The sequence below is a fragment of the Perissodus microlepis genome, chromosome 16, assembly GCF_051167445.1.
Source record: "Perissodus microlepis isolate ML-2025 ecotype Zambia chromosome 16, ASM5116744v1, whole genome shotgun sequence".
Taxonomy (NCBI): domain Eukaryota; kingdom Metazoa; phylum Chordata; class Actinopteri; order Cichliformes; family Cichlidae; genus Perissodus; species Perissodus microlepis.
The window spans coordinates 29,250,369-29,277,630 of record NC_140476.1 but is presented as its reverse complement, the minus strand read 5'-3'; the positions used below and the strand labels follow the sequence as shown (position 1 = coordinate 29,277,630).

At 39.9% G+C, this 27,262-nt stretch overlaps 1 protein-coding gene across 3 annotated transcripts; it reads left to right on the top strand.

Moving 5' to 3' along the window:
- The first annotated feature begins 221 nt into the window (after positions 1 to 221).
- On the top strand, positions 222 to 27,060 carry mphosph8 (M-phase phosphoprotein 8). 3 transcript variants are annotated; one of them, XM_084908928.1, is made up of 14 exons: positions 241 to 497; positions 1,876 to 2,037; positions 2,684 to 3,700; positions 3,893 to 3,989; positions 6,902 to 7,150; positions 7,279 to 7,401; positions 7,730 to 7,818; positions 18,698 to 18,838; positions 19,008 to 19,094; positions 19,284 to 19,438; positions 19,647 to 19,798; positions 21,520 to 21,644; positions 22,046 to 22,129; positions 23,800 to 27,060. In XM_084908928.1, the coding sequence occupies exons 1-14, from the start codon at positions 396 to 398 to the stop codon at positions 23,839 to 23,841; spliced, it is 2,625 nt and encodes an 874-aa protein (XP_084765054.1). In that variant the 5' UTR covers positions 241 to 395; the 3' UTR covers positions 23,842 to 27,060. The 3 variants fall into 3 exon arrangements, with proteins under 3 accessions (XP_084765052.1, XP_084765054.1, XP_084765053.1); XM_084908926.1 differs by lacking the exons at positions 18,698 to 18,838; positions 19,008 to 19,094; positions 19,284 to 19,438; ... (2 more) ...; positions 22,046 to 22,129; positions 23,800 to 27,060 and adding exons at positions 10,052 to 12,278; positions 13,818 to 17,310 and having other exon boundaries at positions 222 to 497; XM_084908927.1 differs by lacking the exons at positions 241 to 497; positions 1,876 to 2,037; positions 2,684 to 3,700; ... (9 more) ...; positions 22,046 to 22,129; positions 23,800 to 27,060 and adding exons at positions 7,844 to 9,309; positions 10,052 to 12,278; positions 13,818 to 17,310.
- Positions 27,061 to 27,262: the final 202 nt, after the last annotated feature.

The following is a 27,262-nucleotide window of genomic DNA, read 5'->3' as shown; positions in this document are numbered from 1 at the left end:
TAAAAGTCAGAAGTTATGGAAAGCAATGAAATAGTTGTTTGTTGGTTTTAAATCACTTTAGCGTATTATAGCGTAATATATTGTTTCGATTAAAATTAATTATCGCCAAATCGCCTTTTTTAGTACATCAGCAAAAATAAATAGTTTTTTTTTTTTTTGGTAAATACTATTTTGGAGTGATACGTTCGACGATTAAGAGCAGCATTTGAACGCCTCTCGTGACTGCGGGCGGTAACTGCCCTGCGTTCAGCACAGCCCTCAGAGCTGCAGAGCTAGTGCAGTCTGTAGTACCACCACCAGGTACGGCAGCGTCCTACCTCTGTCAACACTGCGGCCTTTTCGAGGGCAAAACCCAAAACAGGCAGATTTTAGGAAACCAACATTACCACGCAGCCATGGCGGCTGAAACCGACAAGGTAGAGCCCGCGGACAGCGAACAAGATGAGGAAGAAGACGTGTACGAAGTGGAAAAGATCATTGACATGCGAGTGGAAGAGGTAAAAATAGCTAAGTGCTACGTAGCCGCCTGGCTAGCTTTGCAAACATGGCTGGCATTTCTTTCAGTCCACTTTCACGAGGCATAGCCCACCAACAACGGTGGAAAGACCCTTTGTGTTTGCAGAATCGCGTTTCTGCGGTGCATTTACATGCACAAAATTGCTTGTGTGTTACTTTATTACATGCGTTTTCTGGTTTTAGTCGTGGGTCGCTGTTCCTCCATACATAGCATCTTTTCCAAGCACAACTTGTCCCATGATGTCCGCTCGGCTCTCCCCTGCTGAGGCCAAGGACGGACCCGTTGCAGGCTTTCACATATTTTCATCGTATTTTGCTAGCTGCAGCGCTACATCGGCTAAATCCCCGAATAATGCAGGACTCGCAGCGTGTGAGAAGATTGGTGGGATTTGCTGTTTGTTAACACTGAATTTACTTACACCAGCTAATAATGGGTGAGCCCTGTGACCGCTGCATTTCTAACTGTATAAAGTAGCGGACAAACATGCTTTAGACCCGTGCATAAACACAGATGACCCCAGCAGCTAACATTAGCTACATTTGCTATCTTTCTGGCTTTTTACCTTTTCTTTTTAAGATTGCTGTGAAGTACATGTAATGTCCGTGGTATTAACTTTTGGGGGGGGGGCTTGATTACTGACCAATTGAGCTCGTGAATCAAATTCTGTGATGTGCACATTGATTGTTGAGGTAGAATGGGAGGTAATACTATCTCTACTAAGATATTTTCAACACCTTGCTTTTACACTTTTTGCCGTTGGTCTTTGTGAACTCTGGAGTCTCTCTGGGCTGTACCACCTGCGAAGTAAACACATGCACAGGAAGTTAAGCTGTGGTCCTTCTGAACAGTGCGGAGTGCCCAGTGGGAGCTTCTGCACCTTTTTAGATGCTTTAACTTCATATGTGTACAGTCTGATGCAGCGCTGTCAACATCCCCCTGGAAAGATTGAAAATATTCACACCTTCCTCTGCTTTTTACAGGATTTTGCATCTCTCTTGCTCACGTTCAGTCACTCTTAATACACAAAAGTCAGCTGTGAAACTGGCAGTTTTTTACAACTCTTACACTTTTTGTTTTGCACACTTTCTTTCAGCAAGTTCTCACTGCAACTTTAAATGTTTTGCCTGTGTCTCCTCAGTAAACCTTTTGATATTAGAACTTTAAAGACAGACAGCATCATTCAAAATACCATAATTAACACTAACTAACTAACACGGCCTGTCAGCCGTGTTTGCTTGTGTCTCAGCTGTCATGTGGAAGTCTTCTGTTTTCTATAGATCCTGTTGGCTCGTGATCTCACTGTCAGGTCAGTGGGGCAGGTCATGCTAAGCGCTACATCTTCGCTTTCTTGTTCTCAGGGTGAAGTGCTGTACAGAGTTCGCTGGAAGAACTACTGCTCTGACGATGACACGTGGGAACCGGAGGCCCATTTGGAAGACTGTCGCGAAGTCCTCTTGGCTTTTAAGAAGTCACAGGCTGAAGCTAAGGCCAAGAAAGAGGCAGAAACCAAGAAATGTGTGGTAAGTCTGATCTTTCAAGCAATGAGGCATGGGCATTATTTACAGGGGAATGAGGCATTGTAACCACCGCCAACACATCAAGCAGCAAATAAAAGTTTTTGCACGCCCCTACTATGTGGGACTTGGTTGGTCTTGGTGCACAGATGTAGCTTTACGCATGTTGAACCCAAAGTTTCGCCCTTGGGTTTAGGTATAGTGTTTATGAAGCGCCATAAACGCTATACCTAAAGTTATCGATCTGTCAATCCTTTCCGTGTCCGGGCCGGGTGAGGTTTGCCGTGTTGGTGTAGTTATTCTTTTAAATGTTGCAAGCAAACATCTTTGTTTCTAAGCCAGAAGCAAACTGCCTGTAACTTTGGCTTTAAAGCCTTTTTAATATAAGTAATCTGATCTTTCCTTTCTTGATTATAGAACTAATGCACAACAGATGAACTTAAAACAAATTTTGTCTGTTATTAAGATTATTATCGATGTTATTTTCCCACCTGTCTGGACATCGTTTTGAAAATGAAGGGGCAAAATGTTGTTGGCAGCATTATTGACCTCTAATTACTTATGAAAAACTATTATAGAGCCTTAAGTCAGAAGGTCAAAAAGTAATATCTGTTACCAAAATGTTATATTTCCCTTCCCGTTCTCTCTTCAGAAACCACTGCCTCCAAAGAGTGACGTGTTTGATGCTGACTCGGAAAGTGACAGCGACAAAGACCGACCAACGGAGGCACCCGTCAAGAAGAAAAAGAAGAAGAAAGTCCGGGAAGAGGAGGAGGAAGAAGAATCGCATCTTAAGGAAAAAAAGAAAAAGAAGAAGGACAAGCGGAAAGAAGAGTTTAGGCCCCTACCGGCACCAGAAACCGATGAGGAAGAAGGCAGAGCCCCAACCCCAAGCTCTCCACCCAAGGAGAGAAAGACTGAATCAAAAAAACGTGTGGTTGAATCGGAAGAGGAAGAGGATGACCCTGTTCCCTCCAAGAAACACAGGAAGGAAAGGGGAAAAGAGGGAGGGAAGCATAAAAAAGAAAAGGGCGAAGATGGGAGGAAAAAGAAGGGGAAGAAAGAGAGGAAGATCGAAACCTCTGAAGACGAGGCCGCTGCTCCGCTGGAAGATGACATAAGCGAAGGCCCGTCAGAGTCCCAAATGGACGATTCCGCATCAACTGAGACTTTAACAAAATCGGTGGAAAAAGCCAGTTTGGACGACAAGTCCAGACAAAAAAAGGGGAAGTGGGAAGTAAAGCTGCAGGGTATAAAGGACCTTATCCACGACAAAAAGAACAAAAAGACAGATTCTGCTCAGAAAGAAAGCAGCCTCCAAAAACTGAAGAGTCATAGCTCTAAAGCAAAAGAGGATACTGCGCTACAATCAGACTCCAGTGACAACGCCACCCTACATAAGAAAGCAAAGAGCAAAGGGCAGGAGAGCACGTCTGCACCACCCAAAGTCCCATCTACATCGTCCTCGTCGTCCTCGTCCTCTGTTACAGCTGTTGGTGTCACCAAGAGTAAGGAGGAGGAGGTTACCAAGGACGAGATATTGGGACAGAAGGACACCACAGGTTCAACTAACCTTTTCGAAAAGTTCCTGTTAAACTGCGAGGCCAAGGATCGCGCCCCCCGCAGGAATCAACCCACCACAGAGAAGAGCAGCAGCAAACCCACAAAGGTGTATACTTTATTTCTATTTTAAATTTGTCATCCAGTATTTCATAAATGGAACCAAAAAAAACACAACGTGATCTTTCAGATGATGTTCTTTGCTATTTTAAACAGGATATGCTGCTCAGAGGTTTTCCTCTAAAAAAGAAATACAGCGTGTTAACAGTTTGTTGTTGTTGTGTTTTGTCCCAACACTTAGGTATTGGGAAAAATTGAGAAGATTCCCAAAACAACCAAAGAGTCTCCTGTTCAGAAACAAGAGCCAGAGAAGACGGAGAGGACCAAGCAATCAGATGGTATGCATGAAACTTGAACTTAGATCAGATTAACACAATGTGGCTTCAGACAAATCCCGCTGGGCATAAAGGACCTTATCCATGACAGGAAAAAAATACTAGTTGCTATTCGGTCTCCAAAAATTGACCTTAAAGGGCCAAGGAGGTTACTGCCCTACAATAAAACTCTAATAACAGCTCTGTCTTGCAGAGGCCTGTGAGGGTTTAACCCAAATAGATGGTTAATTTTTATACCAGGGTATAAAATACCACCATATACCAATCAGTCAGTTCTCCAGAAAATGGTGTCACCATTCCTGCGAGATCGCTGAGACCCCAGTGCACGGATAGTAACAGTGTTGGGAAGGTTACTTTTAAAATGTATTCCACTACAGATTACAGAATACATGCCCCAAAATGTATTCTGTAACGTATTCCGTTACGTTACTCAATGAGAGTAACGTATTCTGAATACTTTGGATTACTTAATATATTATCATGCTGTTTACAACTACGTGAATGTACTATTGCTGTGATTTATTACTGTTACTGAAGGTCCGCGGCTCCGAACCATAGTAAAGGGACCTCTGGCTAATACGGTGGGTTCTGTGTCGGCTCGTAGCCGAAAACTAGCTTTACTTTGTTGTCTGGGTCAACTTTGCTAGCGAGAGACAGAGAGAGGCGTTGAAAGGCTGCTGCAACGGAACTTATTGTTTCGGAGGAAAACACGAGCACAGCGTACAGTCGAGTCTTAATAGCTTACTTACAACTGGGCTCGTCAGGCAGTCTTCTTGGCTGCAGTGGTTATTATTATATTTACATGCTTCCAGCTCCCGTTTTTGCTCGATGACAGCTCGTACTTTTCCTTTTTCTCCCTCCCTCGCTCACAGACACATAACGGGTATGGCAGTCCATTCTCCCTGCAGCACGGACTACACTGCCTATGATGCTACATTCTTTAGAGCTATACCTGTAGCATTCTGCCTATTAGCTTAGCACAACAACAACAACAAAAAGGCGCTCTCTCACCCAGGAAACACGCAGAGAGAGAGCGTCACCCTGTAACCATGGCAACCGGAACGCTGCCACCTGGAACAACAGAACGTAGCTGTCAAACAAAACCCAAACAGGCCTGACCGCCACAATATGAAACAGGAAAGTACCGCCGTGTAATCCATTTATTTCAACAAAGTAACTGTATTCTAAATACCACCTTTTTAAACGGTAACTGTAACGGAATACAGTTACTCATATTTTGTATTTTAAATACATAACGGCGGTACATGTATTCCGTTACTCCCCAACACTGGATAGTAATCATAGTCTAAAACTTTGTAAGAGCACCTAAAGCGTTTGTCTTTCCCTGATGAGCATTAGTGACTAATATAGATTCTTAGAGGCAGCTTTATTCTTTTTCTGTTTGCTGCAAGCAACCAAAAAAAGAGGGGGGGGGGGATTTATGCAAGCACTGCTCTTAGACCATTAAATGCCACCATACTGCAACTGACTGAATAAAGCTAAAATTGCCTTAAGCACATATAAACATTACTTGAATGGAATAAAAACTGTAATCTGTCAGATTCTCCCACAGCTGTGGTACTCTGTTAAGTTACAAAGTCAGCATTTTTGCTAGCTTTTTTTTCTCCTGCCTTCAAATAAGCTAAACTTTATCAATATAGTAGCTCCGGTCTTTTCAGGTCTTTGTGACCAAAGCACCTTCAAACAGCGCTTTTAATACTAAACTGCTCCCTTCAAACACACCTCTTATTTATCTACAGCAGCTGTGTTGCTTTCAGTCTCTATTCTGTGTCTCACCTCTTGATATTTTCTAATATTATGTTTTTATCCTTCCTTTGTAAAACCAGCTGCTCTGCTATCAGCAGGCTAATTCGATGCTTGTCATTGGTCCTGTGGTGCCAACAGCTCCACTTTTATGTGAACATGCTTATAGCCATATTAGGAATCGCCATCGAGTTGATAAGCATCTTCGAGTGAATTCTTAGTGGGATTGCTGATCTTTCTGTTAGTGAAGCCAGATGAGGAAAATAGATCCTGAATATGTTAAACTTGCTTCATAGTACATGCCCCAGATAAGAGCAGATCACAGAAATGTAAACCTAGAGCTATAATAGACTATGGTGTGTGAAAACAAAGTCTACATGTCTTTGCATCTTTAACCCCTTCCTGCCCGAGTGTTTTATGCCAGGGTGTAGTTTGCCTTTTAATTAACGCAAAGAACTGTGCTGTATAAATGGTTATCATAGAAAAAGGGTTTAAATTAGCAGTATTTTGTAATTAAAATCCAGCATCTCCTTGTATTGTAAAAAGATTTAAAGTAAATGTAACACATTGCTGCATGTCAGGAGCATAACATGCAGCATTAGAAACGTCAAATATTTGATCTGTCAAACAATCAAAAGTTATTATTTTATTTATTATTGTGTATTTTATATAGTTCGTCTGCTGACCAGCTCTCTAATTCTGAAGACAAAATGTGTCAGGAGTGTGTGTCGCAGTGATTGCAGGAATCTCAGGACTTGGTGACGATCAGAGTAATCACAAATGGCTTAAAAATAGCTATGTTTAGCTCATTCATTATTAGTATTTTTAATTAAATGTGACAGACTGTAGTTCTTTGTTAGCAAACTTGCATAAAACCAGGAACTGCAACAAGAGCATTTGAGTGCGTATACACAAACGCACACACTCTCCATGTTTGCATGTTTTTATTCTTTAAATTGACATGTATGGGCTTCCCTGAGATTTCAAACCTTTTTTTCTTCTATTCCAACATATGGCCAGGGTTATAAGTGAGTATTAGGTCTACTCCTAATAGGAACAATAAAAGAACAAGCTGTTTTTTTGATGTCTTAGATTTTTATGACACGATGTTCAAAAAGTATTTTTATCTTGTCTGCCACCCTCAATGTCAGTTTCGCGACCAGTTCAGAGTTATGGCTTCAGCCTGGACACCGAGGAGCGGGAAGAGGAATCTGTGGCAAAATCGAAGCCTGGAGATGATACCCGGGAGCGTAGGGATAAGACAGATGAACCACAGCGGCAAAGCTGGGAGCGGAGAACCCCTTCTGATGACAGGAGAAAGAAAAGGGAGGACAGTGAGCCTAGACTCTTTATGGCATGTGATGATACCCAGGACCCACCAGAGGGCACTGACAAATCTGGTATGTTTCTGATTGGCTAAACAAATGCCTCCAAATATGACATTCACACTTCACTTGTCAAATGCATTGATTTTAGATTTATTAGAGTGAAATCCCAGTTGATGATCTCTGCATTGTGTGTTTTACAGACAAGGGCCAGGCCACTTTGAGTCTAGGAATGGACCTTAATCTGGACTGGATGACTCTGGATGATTTCCAGAAACATCTTAACGGAGAGGATGAGATCTTGTCAGGTCCACCTTTGTCACCAAGTGAGTGTTTCCTTATGACTATCTTGGTATTTAGAAGACTTTTGCTTTTAGTTGCAACAAGCCATGAGAAAACCACAACTTGTTTACCATCCAAATTATTCGTTCTGAGTGCAGTTTACCAAAAACATGGAGAAAAACGGTTTTATGTCCGTGAATGTAATAAAAAGAATTCTGTGTCCACAGTAGGTCACATCATTTTTTTTAAGGAGGGTCTATGAGATTTGAATAAATAGGCATTTAAAAAAAAAAATTAAAAATTAAATGAGCGTTAGATCTATAAATGTCCACTTTCTCTAAACTTCATTTGTTCCTCACCTGTTTTTGTCAGATGAGTTGCGAGATGCTGTAAAAAGTGGAGATTACATGGCTGTGAAACTGGCACTTAATTCCAAAGAGGACTACAATCTGGACCAAGAGGTATGTTCTAATAAACATTACCCAGCTGTCTGTTTTATTTCCTCGCTAGTTTCTGCCCTACTTCAATATATTTTTGATTTTTATATATCTCAAGACTCTGAGCACTCAAATCTAAGACACAAACACATTTTAAAGAATTCCACAGCTTGCACCTTGGTTGGCCCCAAGAGTGAGTGAGTGTGTGCGTGTGTGTTTTGAAGGGATTGCATTGTTATTAAAAATATATATGAATTCAGTTGGTGACTATGGTCTATCACGCTATGTCTGTCACATATGACACTATAGACATTAATATTTTCCCCTATAGTTCCCCCAGTTACAAATGCATAATTAGCATTGCATCAGAATTACATTTGGTTTTACGAAAGAAGAACCATTGTTTTAAATAAATGGAAAATGGAAAACATTAGGCATAACCATCGTTAAAAGCATATTAGACACTTTAAACAGTGTTTAACATATAAACTAATATTAGCTTTGTTGAGCACAGTCTTTACCCTTCTTACAAAAATATCAAAAAAATGTTTATTATGACATAAAACTGCTACTTAGAAACTAACAATTTTCCCTGTCTGTTACAATAATAAGTTTGTATCCGATATTTCAAATGTTTTAGGAAATCAGCAGTAAAAGAAAATATTGATGAGAAAACGTGAAAAAAAAAAAAGGCTTATCCCAACGCGTCTGAAGCATCCTAATGAGAAAACTATACGTCACTTTTAGATGGAAGAACAATTTTGTTTTTCGTGTTGTGCTCCAAGTAATCTTTTCTTCAAGATCCGCATCCAAAGACTTTACTTTTTAATGTCCACCAATGATCCAACTCCTTGAGATGTTTTCTTGAACTCCAAGCACCTTCTGCAACAAAGCCAGGTAAGGATGTGGTCTCAAATGCTGTTAAACATAAATATGACTTGTTAGAAATGCTAGTGTAATACTATAAAGTATAATATAAAAGTTTTCTTATATAGCGGAACCTACACTGTTGTAATTAGTAGGGTTTTAAAGCTGAATTATACTTGTGTAGCTTTGAGTTACAGAGCCATGTTATGTACTTTCAGACTGAACTACAGTATTACAGTAGAAAGAATATGGCAGAGGTGGATGTGATTAAATTAACTCTTATTCCTGGGTATTTTCAGCAAGTTCAGGAGCATTTTTATTTAATTTACCATCTTAATTCAAGGCTCAGTAGGACAGAGAGCCATTATAAGTGTATATAAATTATTGTTATTGTTAATGAAGTTGTATTTTATGTGGTTAAAATCTCGATGCATGCAATCCTATCTACCACCACCCTGCACTATTTTGAATTCTAAAATGGATCTTTAAATTTGTGCTAACTTAGACCTAACAGTCATTAATTGCTATGTAAATTGTAATGTGTGCACCTTAGAGACTGTGATATCATTTTACATTGCAGTGAACAAGCCAGTGATTGAAGACACCGAAGACATGAAGCACTTGGACAAGATGAACTCTTTGAATCAGGTACACAATGTATGCTTTCAGAATATGTATCATCATCATTACCATAACACAATATGCACAGCATGCACCTGTAGCCACCGTTTATTACATTTTCTTTTAAATCAAACATTTGAAAGCATAAATGACAAAATTCATAGTGACTGTTATGTGAATGGCTGGACATGGTATTAACATATTTTACATGAAGCCATGATGTGTTATATTACGAGTGAGCTCTGTAAAAATACTGGTATGCCCAGCAAAAATTTATCTTTAATTATTTGTTTATTTCAAACCAGGGATGTAGGTCTAGTGTCAGTGCACATTCTGTTTTCTTCATGTAGCATTTCATCAAACACCCCATTACTACATATACTTGGTTAGATATTTATGATGTCGAAACGCTGCTTGATCCAATAAAGCCATTAACTATACTTGAATGGGTCACATGTGGTTTTTGTACGTGAGACTTGAGGTGTCAGGAGGGAGTTTTGTTACTAAACCTTGGGCCATCATATTGACTCGTTTGAATGGGCCTGGATCTTGGTTGGGGGCATTGCCGTGGCGCTGATGTGCTAAAACAGGAGTACAAAAATATATGAATGATTAAGAAAAATGTCAGAACCATTTATCTACCAAAATTAAAAACAAATTTAAGCATCCCCTTCTACATTTTTTCCAAGAGTCTGTGTTTCAAATTTACCAAAATTATTCATGGGATCTGATTTGGCTCTGAGTCTTACATATACTTGTTCTTTTACAGGCGAGTACTATTGGTGAGAAGAAGTCATTTGAAGGAGAGAGGAACTTGATTGAAGAGAGAAGTTCGAGTGATGCTCTTAGATTGACTTCTAACACTGAAAGTGCAAGAAATGAAGCAGGCACTGTAAAAGAGAATATCCCACAAGATTTGGATGATCAAAAAAATGATAAGGATATTACTGAATCAGAAAACGCAGCATTCGGTTCACCTACCAAGCAGAAAAGTCGAGGAAAGGAAGACCAAAAGGATGGAGAAGACAACGAGACGTCAGATGACACAATGGGTGGTTTGTCAAGTAAAATTAGTTTGAATTTTGATCATTCGGATCAAGTGCTGTCAAATAAACAAAACCTCCTAAAGCAAACAAATGACTCAGGCGACGAGCCAGGAGATGTAGGGGCAGGTATTACAGATATGGTTCTATCTGCATCAAGTACAAAAGAAATGGTTAAAAGATTACGGCGCTGCACAAAAACTGTGGAAAAGAGAGAACCAACAAGATCAAGTCTAAGGACTTGTAAGAAATTGCATCAAATGACACCTTGTGTATTGGATGAAGAGAAGAAAGAGTCATGCAAGAAACACTTCTGTTTATACTGCAAAATGGCTTTCACTCAACTTGCAAAGCATTTGGAAAGGAAACATGCGGAGGAAACAGATGTTGCCCATGCAATACACTTTCCAAAAGGCTCCAAAGTCAGACAGACATTGCTTGATCAAATTCGCAATAGAGGAGATTATGAACATAATTGCCAAGTTCTTAAAAGTGGCGAGGGGGGAATCGTGACCAAGAAACAGGTCAAGAAACCCAGCATATCAGTTCGTGACTTCTTACCTTGTCAACATTGTTTTGCATTTTATCGCAAAACTGATTTATGGAGACACGAAAGGTCATGTAAAGCTAGAAAAGGAGACGAGAAATCTTCTGAGAAAACAAAAAGAACGAGAGGTCACAGTGCTGCCTCCCGGCTGCTTCCAATGTCAGAGTTCTTAACTGGAGGCTGTGAGGAAATCATCCACATCATGCATCAAGATGACATCTCGAGGCATATCAGAAACGACCCGCTTATTTGTAAATATGGCAATGCATTGTCTGTTAAATATGAGCATGACAAGTCTCAGTTTGCTTACATTGCACAAAAAATGAGGGAACTGGGTAGATTTGTGCTTGCCGTAAATGAGCTGGACAGGAGTGTAAAGTACTTGCATGAAATATGTCTGCCATCCCGATTTGAATTAGCTGTTCAAGGGGTCAAAAGGATTAGTGGATTTGACCCCAGTTCCAGTAAGTTTAAAAGCATTTCCCTTGTCACGAAGATTGGATACTCTTTGAAACGAGCTGCAGAAATTGCGTTTGGTGAGAGTCGCATGACGGAGGACAGTGAATCAGAGAGCGAAGTGAAAAAATTCATACAACTTCTTGATACAAAATGGAATGAGTGTTTTTCTCGCAAAACGCTTGCCTCCTCTCTAAAGCAAGAAGTCAAGAAAGTGGAAGTGGACAAATCAACTGTGACAGAAGACTTGATGAAACTTCACAGGTTTATCACAGAGGAAGGAGACGAAACAAGAAAGGAGCTGAAAGAAAGTCCTAGTTTGTCAACGTGGAAAAAGCTCAGTGAAGCAACTTTAGCTGATGTCTGTCTGTTCAACAGAGGAAGGGTAGGAAATATTGGTAGACTGCATTTGCAAACTTACATTCAGAGAAAGAGCAAAGGAATATTTGTGCCCTCTGCAGATCAAATAAGGAAAAGCACAAAATTGGAGCTAGAACTTGGTTCCGCTTTGACCAGGTTGGAATTAGAAGGTCAGTATGGAAGGAACATGCTGGTTCTTTTAACAGAACGCATGGTTTTGTCTATTGACTTGCTTGTTGAAAATAGAGAACGAGCGGGTGTGTCAAAAACAAACCCATACCTTTTTGCACGGACTGAAGGCCCATCCTTCATCCGAGCGTTGGATTGTTTCCGACGGGTTGCAATGGAATGTGGAGTTAAAAACCCAGAAGCACTTCTTTCCTCATCATTAAGAGAGCAAATTGCCAGCTCCTGGCAGTTAATGAGCCTTAATGAATATGAACTGGATCAAGTGGCCAACTTGTTGGGAAAGAGCAGCCAGGAGTGTTACAGACTCTTAAAAAACGCATCCCAGCTAGAAGAAGTGAGCAAACAGCTGCTCAAGATGGATCGAACGCTTCCATCACTTCCAGTCAGCAGTGCAAAAGATGGTAAGTACTTTTTTGTTCTATCAAAATATAGCTGATAGCTGCTCTCTGAGTCAATTTACTTTGTTCTTGACCTTTGTACAGGGTGGGCCATTTATATGGATACACTGTAATAACATGGGAATGGTTGGTGATATTAAAGTCCTGTTTGTGGCACATTAGTATATGTGAGGGGGCAAACTCCTCAAGATGGGTGGTGACCATGGTGGCCATTTAGAAGTCGGCCATCTTGGATACAACTTTTGTTTTTTCAATAGGAAGAGGGCCATGTGACACATCAAACTTATTGGTAATGTCACAAGAAAAACAATGGTGTGCTTGGTTTCAACGTAGCTTTATTCTTTCATGAGTTATTTACAAGTTTCTGACCACTTATAAAATGTGTTCAATGTGCTGCCCATTGTGTTGGATTGTCAATGCAACCCTCTTCTCCCACTCTTCACACACTGATAGCAACACCGCAGGAGAAATGCCAGCACAAGCATCCAGTATCCATAGTTTCAGGTGCTACACATCTCGTATCTTCACACCATAGACAATTGCCTTCAGATGACCCCAAAGATAAAAGTCTAAGGGGGTCAGATCGGGAGACCTTGGGGGCCATTCAACTGGCCCACGACGACCAATCCCCTTTCCAGGAAACTGTTCATCTAGGAATGCTCGGACCTGGCACCCATAATGTGGTGGTGCACCATCTTGCTGGAAAAACTGAGGGAACGTGCCAGCTTCAGTGCATAAAGAGGGGAAACACATCATCATGTAGCAATTTCAAATATCCAGTGGCCTTGAGGTTTCCATTGATGAAGAATGGACCCACTATCGTTGTACCCCATATACCACACCAAACCATCACTTTTGTTGTTCCAACAGTCTTGGAGGGATCCATCCAATGTGGGTTAGTGTCAGACCAATAGCAGTGGTTTTGTTTGTTAACTTCACCATTCACGAAACTTAGCAAGCAGTTTGCTACCTGTAGCATGGGAGATGGGTGGTCTCGTAGGGTGTCTTGCATTGAAATCTGCTGCAATGACCCGGTTACTGCGTTCACCAGATATCAACACAGTTTCGATCCGCTCCTCACGTGTTAACCTCTTCGACATGTCAATGGCTGTGAACAAAGAGAAACTTGTAAATAACTCATGAAAGAATAAAGTTACGTTGAAACCAAGCACACCATTGTTTTTCTTGTGACATTACCAATAAGTTTGATGTGTCACATGGCCCTCTTCCTATTGAAAAAACAAAAGTTCTATCCAAGATGGCCGACTTCTAAATGGCCACCATGGTCACCACCCATCTTGAGGAGTTTGCCCCCTCACATATACTAATGTGCCACAAACAGGACTTTAATATCACCAACCATTCCCATGTTATTACGGTGTATCCATATAAATGGCCCACCCTGTACTCTATTACAAGGTCTTGATCAGAAATTTTACCAGGTTCAATAAAGCAAAAAAATTAAAAATTAAAACTGCTTTCTAAATTGGATAAAGATTTTATCTCTTGCGTAGCAGTGATTCTCAATATTTGTCATTTTAGGAACTGCACAGAAGCCTGCTTTAAAAAGAAGACCTTGGAGTGAGAATGAGCAGGCTGCAGTGAAACGTTACTTGAGTGAATTTATCACAAGGATGAAGGTTCCGGGCAAAAAGGAGTGCAATGCTTGCATAGCTGCTGAGCCAGATCTCGGAGGAAGATCTTGGACAGACGTTAAAAACTATGTACACAACACACTACAGACAATACGTAGGAGAAATAACATACAGAAGTCTGAGGGGAACCTTAATGTTTTGAATCCAAAGAGATCAAAAGCTGGAGTCCAAACCACAAAGACAACTTTGGAAGACACAAGCACTGTGTGTACTATGACAACAGTCGACCCAGATAACTTGAGAGAAAGTTCAAATTGTTGCATGACAATGCCGCCACCGCCACCAGCAGCCAACTTGGGAGATGCATTACCATTCTGCCAAGAGATTACTTCAAGTTACGCATCCTTGTGCTCATCTAGTACAGATATGGTCCATACAAGTCAACCATTGATTTCTACTTTCACACCATTGAATGCTACTGATACGCAAGTTGTTCCTACATTTACTCCACACAACACTACAAATGCCCTAATGCCCCCTCCATACACTTCAGAAAACAGCAGAATTATGCCATTGTCTCCTTCATATACACAGAATGCTACAAACATGCCACCTCCTTCTGTGTATGTACCACAGGACACTACAACATCACAAATGATTCCTTCGTTTACCTCTCTTAATACTCCAAGTACCTCAATGGTTCCTACATTCACACAGTTAAATACTATAAGTTCTCCAATGGTCAATCCATTCTCAACACTTAATGATGGAAGTAGGCCTATTATGTCTTCGTTTACACCTCTAAACCATTCAAGTTCACCACCTTACCCCTTAAGCCCATCGAGGGGCCCTGCAGCTGCACAGGTTGTCCCAACAATCCACGGACCCAGTCTTTCTGACAGAAGTCCGGTGGTACCTGAAAATGCGCCTATGTCTTCTGCAGGAAAACAAATCAATCCAGCTGTCAAGCCTCAAAAAAGAAACAAAAGGTTGTGGAGTGAGGAAGAACAGGCAGCAGTGAGGCGACAGCTTGGAGACTTCTCTAAGCTGGTAAAAGTGCCGGGCAAAAAGGACTGCGATGCGTGTTTAGCTGCTGAACCTGCCTTAAGCAGCAGAACATGGAGGGAGGTCAAATATTTTGTACATAATTCTATTCAGTCACTCAAAAGAAGAGGTCATACTGTTGCATCCAAACAAAGTGGAGGACAAGATCCAGAGACTCATAATTCAAACTCTGAGTGGGATGGTCCTGTTTATCTGTCCCTGTAAACATTATTTGACATGCAGTATAACCACACGTTATCAGCGAGGTCTTAGATGTGAGAGGGACATCACTTTACCTCAATTTGTATAAGGTATAAAAATGAAACTGATGGAAATTAGTGTAACATACCATCGTAGCCACAAGACATTTATAGGCAGCCCTTTTATTCTTCAAATTAAAGACCCCAGAGTATCCCGGATCACGTTCAAGTATAAATTAAGCAATCAATTGCACAAATATACACTAAATGGGTGGAATTAGGGATGTTTGTACTGTAGCTTTGGCTTACAAGAAAATAAGCTTAGAATGCATATACTATCTAACACTGTCAGGTTGTCTCTAGGAAATATTCTAATTGAGTTTTGTGATTGTTTAGCAGACTTGAACCTCATTTTTGCCTGTAATGTTTCACTAGTGAAATCATCTTTGGGTGACAAGTAGTGCCACCCAAATATGCTTTCCCACACTGTAGTTGTAAAAATGATAACACCAAGAGTTGTTTGGAAATCCCACCTTCACTGTGGACAGGGCAGCCCATTTTAGAGCAAAGATGGCCTCTGACTGGGCATTTACAGGGGGATTTTTTACTTGTCTTTGACATGTACTTTATGCATCCGTCTTACTGCCTGTATCAATTTTAGTAGCATTTTTTAATGTGTTTTGGTGATTAGAAATCAAAAGCCTACCAGCAAACCTTTGCAGTGAAACCGTCCAGCGTGATAGATTTACTTTGCCGTTTACCCAAACAAGCCCAGGTGTACTATATTCCTGCTTTAGCCAGTAGCATATATTGTAGATAGCTTGCAGCAGTAATGATATACCTTCCTTGCTGATAATAGAGAATTAGGAGCTGTGTGTATCTATAGCTGAAATATAAAAAGCACTTTCCTTCTTTAAAGATCCACTTAATACTTATCTATTATTATCCTTTGTTATTTTTAACAATCTGCCTAAAAGGTGTGTTGTATTTTTGTATACCCATACAGTGACTGTGTATAGCATTTTAGCATTTAATTGTATTTAGTGTACTCTAATTTTAGTTAAAATACACTACATTTGACTCATTTGCATTTTTTTTATAGTATGTTTTTATTTTCTAGATGTTTATAACATTAATATCCAGTTGCCAAGAACAAATTGCCTTATGGCTGGGTTGCTGTCGTTCCCACTGGCTTCCACTTTGTCATAATACCTGCAGAAGCAGCATGCCTAGGTGCTTGTTTTTGCACACCTGTGGCCGTGGAAGTGATTGGAATATTTGGATGGGTAACTGAATACTTTTGGCAATATACTGTATGCATAATTGTCTAGCAGACATTAGACAGAGGATGAGGATGTTTGTTTCTGTTTACGGTTTCTAAGTATATTTCGCATTTCATTTTAAGGAGGAATTTGTGGCTTGGTTAGTTCAGCCCAGAGTGATGGATACAGGTTTGGAGACTAATGATTAAACAAAGTGATTGCATTTCAGGAAAAAAAATAAATAAATAAGTGAAGCACTTCCTCATGTTCAGTGTGTTGCTTCTTTCAGACTGGACATTCAACAAGAGTTGTGGTGTTGATGATCTGTTATTTAGGTCAGTCAACTTTGTAGATGCCATAGTCAGGACATTTGCAAAGAAAATTTAATCTTGAGTCATTTTTACCAGTAAATATTCAAAGACTGGACAGCCTTGCTGCTTTCATTCACATTTAAAAGCTTTTCTGTTAAGATCAATAGTAGCTGTAGTGAACCTGTTTTTAAGAAACCAGTGTTCGCCCTTTCATACCAAAGTTATTAGTGTTGGACACACATAAGACTGACTGCAATAGGTTACACAGCCAGGTTAGATAGCACATTGCCATGTGATTTTCATCACGCCTTTCCTGTGTTGTTGCCGCCTTGTTAAAAAGGGTACATCTGTGTTACAGTGTATACCAGTAGTTACATATACAGCTGTATTTGGAAGATGAATCTGTGAATGGTATTGATGGTAATGATACAAATGATTGTTCAGACACTACCATTGTTGTTTAATGTTGCAAAACTAATGTTTTTCCCTGCGTAGAAGTTACATTGTTTTGATTGCTGTTGTATAAGCACTTTATGTATTAGTCTTCATGTTGCCTTCAGTTAATACTTCATATCAAAAATCTGCTTGTACAATAAAATGCTTCTTGGCTTAAAATTTTAAAACTGGTGACAAGTGTTAAATGATTTCCCGTTTATTGGGTGAAGGTTTGCAGCTGTATTGATTTGATAAACACGACTATTTTATACTCATGCTAACAGTAAAATTATACTTGGTCACATATTTTGATGTTTAAAGTGGCCGTGCAAACATGTTACACATGTTCAATATCTGAAATCGATATGTCAGCAAAGTAACTATTGCTAAACAGCATTAAAATAGCTGAAACTCCAGGAAATCTCAAGGTGCATGCATTTGTCATAAACCACGTAATAAAATGCTGATTTGATGATAAAATTACCAAAATAAAATGTCAGAACAAGTAAGCCTCACAAGCCAGTTACACTTGTACACATTTCAGTGCCTGACTTTAGGTAGTTGTAGATGTGTGTGGTTGTAGCAGCAGACGAACCCAGATATGGGTCAAAAGAATCTATACTCTGTGCAAAAGTAATGGTATAAAAATGCAAAACATTTCATCGCCCAAAGCAGTGCGATGACAAGTCGACGTATTCCTAGAATCTCAAGGCTACTTTGGTAAACAGGCTGTATTAAGTGTTTTCTAAATACATTTTTTATAGTAAATATTGATTATTATTGTTGTCATGCAGATTTGTAAATTTGGTTCTCACTATCCTTTTCACAAGTATTTTTTTATTGTTTCGTTTTTTAATATTGAGACTATAAGTACATTTTTTTTAAAAAAAATCTATTTCTAACCCATATTTTTGTGAAGATGTTCAAGTAAATATATCACAACGTACTACTATATTAGCTTCAGTTTTGCACAAGGAGGTATTGATGTTAAACTTGCAAACTGATAAGCAGGTTATTAATCATCTTCAAAAGCTGCCTGTTGAGCAGTTAGTCTTCTGTAAGTAAAATTGTAAACAATGATATCTATGGTACTTCTCAAGACAGCAAGATAGACATGACCACTGTAACGTCATCCATTGTTTAAGGTGGTCGTGTTAGTCATCAAAAAGAATGCAGGTTTAAGATACAACTGTGTTAGGTTTTGTTTTCAGATTAGGAAACCAAGCCGGTGTTATATACAGTTTGTGGTGTATGGTAAATATCTAACTAAAACTTAGAGAATATTGACTGCCTGCACTGGTTAGTACCTAAATCGGGATTGGTAAGTATTTAGCAGGGATATCACCATAACTTTATTATTATACGAATAATGATTTCATTGTGTTTGCAAATGGGGCATTGTACAAGGAGCTTCTCCTCACAGTGTTGTGTACAAAACATGCCCAGAAAACTGCACATGGTAATTCACTTTTTAGGCATTTCTATACAGTGCAATGGACTCCACTACAGGTCTGTAAAAACCTTATTGTTTTACAGCCTTTGTTTATAGTTCTGTGTCTATCTGTTTGTGTGCAGGATGGCAGTTGTATGACCCTCACCATGCTGGCAGCAATAGGGGGGCAGGATGACATCCTCAGGTTACTGATTAAAAAGGGGGTGAGAGTGAATAAACGACAGAAGAACGGCACTACAGCCCTGATGCATGCTGCTGAAAAGGTAACTCTATCTTTTATGTAAGTTAATCCTGCAGCCTTTAACTATCTGTGCATACAATTTTAATTCAAATTCTCAGTGAAAGCCAAACCAGTCAAAGACTCTGAAATAAAGGCATCTGCCTCTTTTGTTTTATCTTATAAACACTTGATTCTCGTTTGTGTCATCCCAGAATTGTTTGACAACTGTTGCAATCCTACTGGAGGCCGGGGCTTATGTAAATGCTCAGACGCTGAGTGGAGAGACGGCGCTGATGAAGGTAACACTAGACAAACACTAACGGTCACTTTGGTTTTAATTAGTGCAAAATTACAGTTTGCATGCAGTTTACAAATGGTGCTGTTTCACAGCAGATCAGTCAGAAATGATATATTTATTTTATAGTCCTTACCTGTGGTGTACCGGTATGAGGTTTCTTTAGAGAAGTTCATTACGTCCTTCCTTTTAGGCATGCAAAAGAGGGAATGCTGATGTTGTGCGCCTCCTGCTGGAGTATGGAGCTGACTGCAACATCCTGTCCAAACACCAGAACACAGCTATGTACTTCGCCCAGCAAAGCAAAAACCTGACGGTGTGTGACCTCATCAAGGACCACATCAGCATGTGAGTGCTAACCACATCATAGTTTCATCAGTTTGGTGATGTTTTTGGAGACAGCATAGTGTGAATTAATATTTAAAGAGACAAACATTTACTTTGGTTTCTATCCTCAAAGGGAATGTCAGTAAATTTTGTCCTGCACTGTAGTGGTAAAACAGACCAGTTTTACTACCAAATACATTTGGTTACACAGAACTAATTTGTGTTGCAGGCTGTCCAGTGTGGCTGAGGACACCATCCGAGCATACTTTGAGTCTCGTCTGGTGCTGTTGGAGCCCGTCTTCCCTCTGGCCTGCCACAGGCTTTGTGAGGGTCCAGACTTCTCTATGGATTTTACCTTCAAGTCACAGCCTCAACCAGAGGGTAACCCCAAATTTTTACATTACCTGATATGCAAAAACACCACCTCACTCGAGAGGTGGTGTTTTTGCTGTTTTTCTGTTGCCAGACAGATTCATGAATTTTGTTTTTATCATGTCTGGCCACGCTTGGCGAGGATGCTACTCTTTTAGTAGCTTTGTGCTACTGATACATTTTTTACAGACATGCGATGCAGAATTGAACTTTACTAGATGTTACAGACTGCATAAAAGGAGGATAACACTGCAGACATCAGATACTGAGTACTGATGAAAAGGATGAACGCTACTTACATTAGAATTCTTAATTGATTCATATTACGTACGTTTTAATATACCATTGAGGTGATTTGTTTTAAACATTTTGCTGATTTGCAGTCTTTTCCAAGAACATAAATCTAAAAGCTAAAAACCTTTAGGCTGTTGACATTAATAAAATGTTTTGTAAATGACATCCCGAGAGAAAATAAAACTGCCTTTGAACTGTGATGTTTTATACATATTTATTTGAAAAGGTAATTTACAAACCCTCAATTTTAGCTACAAAACACAAGAAAATATCCAAAGATGAGGGAACTGCGGACAGGACAGTGTTACACCTGCAACAGCTTAGATTAATAGGTACTTAAGCAGATGCTACCAATGAACATACATATCTAAATAGGTGTTGTAAAGATGAAAAGATTACTCAGATTTGTATGTCTCTTTCAATCTTTAAAGTGAAACTTCCACAGTTCATGTTACATGAAGGCAAAAGTAAATTGTAATGCATAGACCAGGAGTTGGGGAACTTCGGGCCTCAAGGGCCAGTTTCCTGCAGGTTTTAGATGTGGCCTTGATCCAACACGGCTGATTTAAATGGCTAAATGACCTCATCAACATGTCTTGAAGTTCTCCAGAGGCCTAGTAATGCACTAATCATTTGATTCAGGTGTGGTGACCCAGGGTGAGATCTAAACCCTGCAGGACACCGGCCCTCGAGGCCTGGAGTTTCCCACCCGTCATAGACCATACAATGCAGTCCAGCAGACATTATGAGGTATTATGAAATAAAGATGTAAATTCATATTTTGAACATTTTCTTTCCATTAGTCTGTAAGAAGACTGGTTATGGAAGCAAATTAGCCCAAACTCCCAAAATTGACCAGTGTGTGCAGTTTTTAGCTGCACTGTCTCACCTTAAACTGTAAACTGAACCTGCTATTCGGCTAGTACAGGGGTGGGCAACTCCAGGCCTCGAGGGCCGGTGTCCCTGCAGGTTTTAGATGTCCTTGAACCAACACAGCTGATTTAAATGGCTAAATTAGCTCCTGCAGTTCTCTGGAGGCCTGGTAACGAACTAATCATGTGATTCAGGTGTGTTGACCCAAGGTGAGATCTAAAACCTGCAGGACACCGGCCCTCGGGGCCTGGAATTGCCCACCCCTGGGCTAGTACAAAGTGTAATGATGGATTGTGTTGCTGTGCGACAAGCACTGGTTATAGTCCAGAATGAAATCATTTGAGGTCATGGTCAAAGGCTAAACATCGTACCTCCTGCACATCACTTGTGTCCGGGCCTTATGAGAAAGGTCCGAACATTACCCCGACGTTTTCCAGAGTTGATGTGCAAAAATGGCTTCAAATGTCAACGTCATTAGAACGTTATCCCACTAATGTGTTGGCTATAAATTTCTATTCCAATCGAACCTTTCTGTGAAGTTTTATCATCCCTCCTACTTCCAGGTTCAGGTATCCTCCTCTTCATCTTCCACGCCAACTTCCTGAATGAGATCACAGCCAGGCTATGCGGACCTTGCAGTGTGCACGCCGTGGTGCTCAACGATAAGTTCCAGCTGCCCATTTTCCTGGTTGGTTGAAATGATGATTACACAACAGTTGGTTAAAAACAAAATGTGCCAAGTGATTAATGAAAGATAAAATTAAGAAATTTGATAAACTATAAAACAAATCAACAAAAATAAAACTGAAAAACGATTTTAATCCATCTGATTTTTATTATATTAAATCCTCCTTTGATATCATTCAGAGTGGCCGTTTGTCTATTGTTCACCCTCACTGTCTCTCTTTACAGTGTTTTTCACTATTGCTGCTTTGAGCAAATGAGCAAGCAGTTCACAGGAGACCATGCAGCCATGTTTAATGTCACTGTGTGGATCCAATGTACTTCACCTCATTAAATCGTTTAAATTTAGGCCTGAGTGCTAATTTTTGCTTATTTTTTTTCTACTTTTTGCCTTCAACGTTTCAGGATAGTCACTTCATCTACTCTTTCAGCCCGAATCCAGGCGTCAACAAACTCTTCATTCGCCTTGCAGAGGCGCCAGCAGCCAAGGTGACACACACACACACACACACACACACACACACACACACACACACACAGTGAGACACAAACATGTGAAACATCTTAATCAGACATACAAGGGTCACTGCTTCTAACCAGCCCATTGGGAAATCTGACTAAATGTTTTTGAAACTGAGGAATACGATTTTATTTTTCATGATTTAAAAGAAGAATAAATAATACCACAAATGGTCATTATTAATGATTTACGTGTAGAACTAGGCATGTCCATTATCTTAAAGGCAACCCAAAGAAATATACAAAGTTGTTTTTTTTTTTTTTACAGAAACCTTTCAATGCAATCTTTGGTTTTTGGCTGCAGCATCAATCTAAGTTTAGCCAGCTACCACAAATAACAAAGCTTCTATGTTTGTGTCGGAGTTGATGTTGTCAAGCATCCAGAATCCTGTAACGTTTGCTCTCACGCTCCGATTTTACCGTTTTTAAAAAGATACTGCATGCAGCTGAGTGGGTTTGTCTTTTTCAGTCATGACAGAAGACACTTCATCCTCAAAGATGATACCTGGGCCTGTCTGTGTGCTACTCTCACTGGCATTCAATCCAAACCCAGTTTGTCCCCAGAACATGTATACATTTTTAAAGTGGGTCACCGATATATAGTTTCATTATAAGTAAGTTAATAAATGAACTGGATGCTCTGGGTTTCATTTGTAGTTGTTACTCTCAGTTCATTTCATTGTTTTCTTCAGTCTGTCCTCAGCTATTGTTGACTATTGATGATCTATCATATCTGCTACAGAATTTCTTAACGTTGGAAAATCTTTTAGTCTAATATAACACACCTAACCACAGGCCCAACCTATTTTTACTCCTGGTTTATGTATAGACCCCCCACACAGCCCTTTGTCCTAGTGTCTAACCGCCAATGCGTCATTTTTGACACAGTTTTACAGGCACGGCTTTCTTCTCCGAAGCAAACTACACAGACAGCTATCTTTAATGTGCAGCCAGGTTTTCAGATCTCTTCTGTTTTTTTCCTGTATCAGCACCTACATTTTCAATATCGATGACTTGGTTAATTAGTGCAATAGTATCTGCTCATGAGCTCTTGATAATGTGGCTCCCTTATTAACCCCAACTTCCAGTCCTTCCCTTTGAAATGACAATGATATTCCTCCCCATAGCAGAGAGTGTAGAAATGCTGACATAGCCTCGACTACCTTCATAGGAAGGAGTTTCTATCCACGCTCAACAAAGTTATAAAAGATGTAAGAGCTTCATTAATGAAAACAGGCACAATCTAAGGCTGCATGCCATTGTTAGGGACTGTTTCCTTACTGTTTTATCTTCCTGTGCCCTCACTGTCAGTGGAGAAACACGTCACTGTAACCTTGCAGTTGCTTTTGATGTGTTATAGTAGTTTTGGGGCGAAAAAGTAATATCAGACTTTGGAAACGCACACAGTATTTTTCAATAGGATATCCTCACTGCTGGTTTTCATGTTAATAACTCAAATCATCAGCTTTACTTTTTGTATTTGTTCGAGTCAAAAAAAGTAAAACATTTTGCAGCAGAAAACAGGAAACAGTTTGAATTGTTAGTCATCCAATCATAAAGCTGAATTTCTTTTGATAAGTAGAGAGGATCCAAAAGTCGAAGCATCTCAGCAGCGTTTCCGTCTGATCTTCTCTCCTCAGGTCAAGCTCCTCATCTGCGCGTACAGAGTGCAGCTGCAGTGACGCACTCTCTGATGATGTTAAATGTCATACCAAGCTTGGACAACACATCATTCCACATGCAGATTCTGAGCAGCAGCTGAGATACCAGCGCATTACCCTCTGAGAAGGAAAAAAAAAGTTGTATCGTTGTTGTTGTGAGGTAAAATTTAAAGCTGGCTTCCCGAGATGGAAGTGCACATTCTTGACAACTGAAGTTCAGCGATGAGATCTGACTCCAGACCAGGCCCGAGCGCGGTGAGGGCCAACATATGCAGCATAAATGTGAGGATCTTACAGAGACTTGCGTAACCTTTGAGCAGTCCGTCCTTTGTGGGAGGTGCCATCACTACGCAGTTATCGGCGATCGGAAACTGTTACCGGAGGAGCTTTGAAGACGGACGTCAACCTGTGTCGTGCCTTTCTCCAAGTTCCACCTTCTGTCGGGGTGGATCTGTTAGATATGTGTGTTGATTGTGTGTACATGTGTGATGATTGTTTCTATTCTGGTGAATTTGAAGAATATGAAGAGGGGATTTTCAATCACTGTTTATTTTTTGGGGGGTTTCACGTTTTTAGCATTTTACTTGGACCAATGGAAATCTTTTTCATGCATGTTGTTTTTGGTAACACATTTCTTTATGGATTTTTCTTCATGTTCTAACTCTTTAAATAATATTAACATTTCTGTTCAGTTCTCTTCCCTTAATAATTAACATCTCTTTATTTGTGCTAAATCTGTGTTGTTTGTTGGTATTTCACTTTAGTAGAGCGGTGTGAGGTTCAAACACGGATTCTGGGGAACAGACACAATACATGCATCCGTAAATTTTCCATCCACTGGCCCATTGTCTTGTTTACCACTTGTCATTACACTAGTGTGAGGTTGTTTCAAAGTGTGACTTAGAGAGTTTTTAGTGAATGAAGAAGAGTTTTGCCTTCCATGCACAGAGTTGCTGTTTATATTTTCTGCTCTGTACAGACTATATATAATTATATACATATATGCAGTTATAAGGTGTCATGTGATGACCGCTGATGTTTTTGTTCCTTTTTGAGTTAATTTATTTCGTTTGTTCAGGAAAACGCTCTGGGCTTAAATGTCTCAAACTGCCCGGCTAGTACATTGAAGAACCCCATATTTACCATCTCTATCACTGCTGTGCTGAGCCTACTTACTGCTCCCTTTCAGTCTCCTCAAGCAACCTTCTTTGTTTTTAATCATCTGATATTAAAGGAGCCCAAACTGGAGGATACCAAATCCAAGTATCTGGCATTGACATTCTTCTGCATAAACACACCTAGCTGCGTGATGTTGCCTACAAACCCAGCTCAGGCTAGCAATATGTCTTTAAATTGCAGCAGTGCTGTTTGATTGGATGTCTCCATGCTGCCTTAATGTTCACTTTTTACATTAGTTTGTAGATCTTTGTGGTTGAAGCTGAGTGACTGAAAGTAAAGAAAATATCCAGATTTACAATTTTTTTTTATTGTGTTTTAATTCAACACATCGCATATACTGTAATGGTGACTACTTACTGCTATTTATCTCTCATTCCTATAGGTAACTACCAGTTTTGTGGACTAAGTTAACAATGATACAAAAAGCATTAGTGGTGATGTTGTAGCTACGAGAGAACAAAAGGGATTTGCTGTATTTGCGCTGTAACAGGCTTTGTAAGAAAAGAGGGTTGGCATGGTAACGTCTTAGTAGTGAAACTTACCTTTAAGTTGCATGTTAACATTCATGGTGGCACGGTGTTGGTGGTGCGGTTAGTGAAGGTTGTGGGTTTGACAGCCGACTGGGGCATTCCTGTCTCTCGGATTTTCTCCAGTTGCTCCGGCCTCTTCCCAGAGATATGCATGTTAGGTTAAATGGTGATTCTAAATTTGCTGTAGGTGTGAATGTGAAGATGCCTGGGTCTCTTTGCTGTGTGAGATACCGGCACCGCTCGCCTTATGACAGCAGCGATAGGCTCCAGTTCTCCCGGCAATCCTGAACTGGGTAAACAGTTCAGAAAACAGATGTTCACAATCAGCTGCTCATCCCACTGGCTACAGTTTGATCTGCGGTTTTAAAGAAACTTAGGTCTGCTCTGTGTTTCTGTCACTTTATGACCATATACTTGTCAGGTGTAGTGTTTTTTTTAAATCGAGCTGCATACTTCTGGCTCCTGTGGTGTCACAGCTTTCAGACTCCCTATATTTTTTTGTAATTATTGTAATGTAATTATTGTAATTATGTAATATTTTTTCTGTAATAAGATTTCAAATTTGACTACTTTCGCTTTGCTCAGCGGATGGATGCAGTGCATTTCACCTTACGGCATTAAAAGGGAGCAAATCTGAAACCCTGTCTTAAGACACCTGTAGCCTGTTCTTATCTCAGTACAGCGTGAGGAATCGGTACATGGAGTAGGTGTTTTGGTGTCGGATATCAGAGACGAGCACGATACGAAGGAAGACGTGAAACTGGAATATCTGAAAAGCCAAAGATGGATCTAGTTCAGACATCACCGCTGATGTTTTCTGCTTTACAATTTCAGCTAAACGGTTTGAAATGCATTCTGATGTTTTGTGTTACTTGATATATATTTTTTCCAGCTTCCCACATTGTGATTGGTTTCCACTTATTGCCAAATGGAGTAAAAAAAAAAAAAAAAACAGCCTCCATAAACTCGCTTCTGATGTGTAAAGCATCTCAGTGAAGTCCACCATCACTTAAGTTACATAAGGAGAAAATACATGTATTGCTATTACTGTGACTGTGACCACTATGATTGTTTGTGAGTCAGTCAGTGTTAGAGCAGAAGTGTTCACTTTAATGTATTACACATTTGTGGTCAGTTTCAGGAGTGCTAAATTACTTTCACGTAACAGATGAAAGGAAGGATTCAGACCATTAAAGATGTTTTAAACTACAGCAGTAATGATTAAACCACAGAGTTGTGGTTTTTTTAGTTGTTGTAGAGCAATAGGAAGCTTGTTTTTAATGATGAGAACTGTCTCCTGATTCTGTATAACAGTTTCTCACCGCCTTGTCAGCACCTTCCTTTACCCGTACAGTCGCTTCACTTTGACTTTGACTTTTTTATTTGGCTCTGAATGTTTAGATAGATGCAGATCGATGCACTGTTTGTGTGAAAGAGTTCACTGTTGTTTGTAGAGGTGCTGCTTACCTGAGGCCGTCTCTCTGCCCTAAATAAAATGTGTGCATATATTTGCACACACTGCTGGGTTTCATTCATTATATGGAAAGTTGTTTTTTTTAATTATTCAGTCTGAAAAATAAGGTTGTTATACATGATAAGTCATCTGCTTCATACATGTTTTTGCCTAGTTTTTGTACAATATTTAGTATAAAAGCTCCTCTATAAAAGATAAGTAATGTTCTCCTGCCTTTCATATTTCTCTTACTTTTCCATGGACTTGCATTATTTGCACT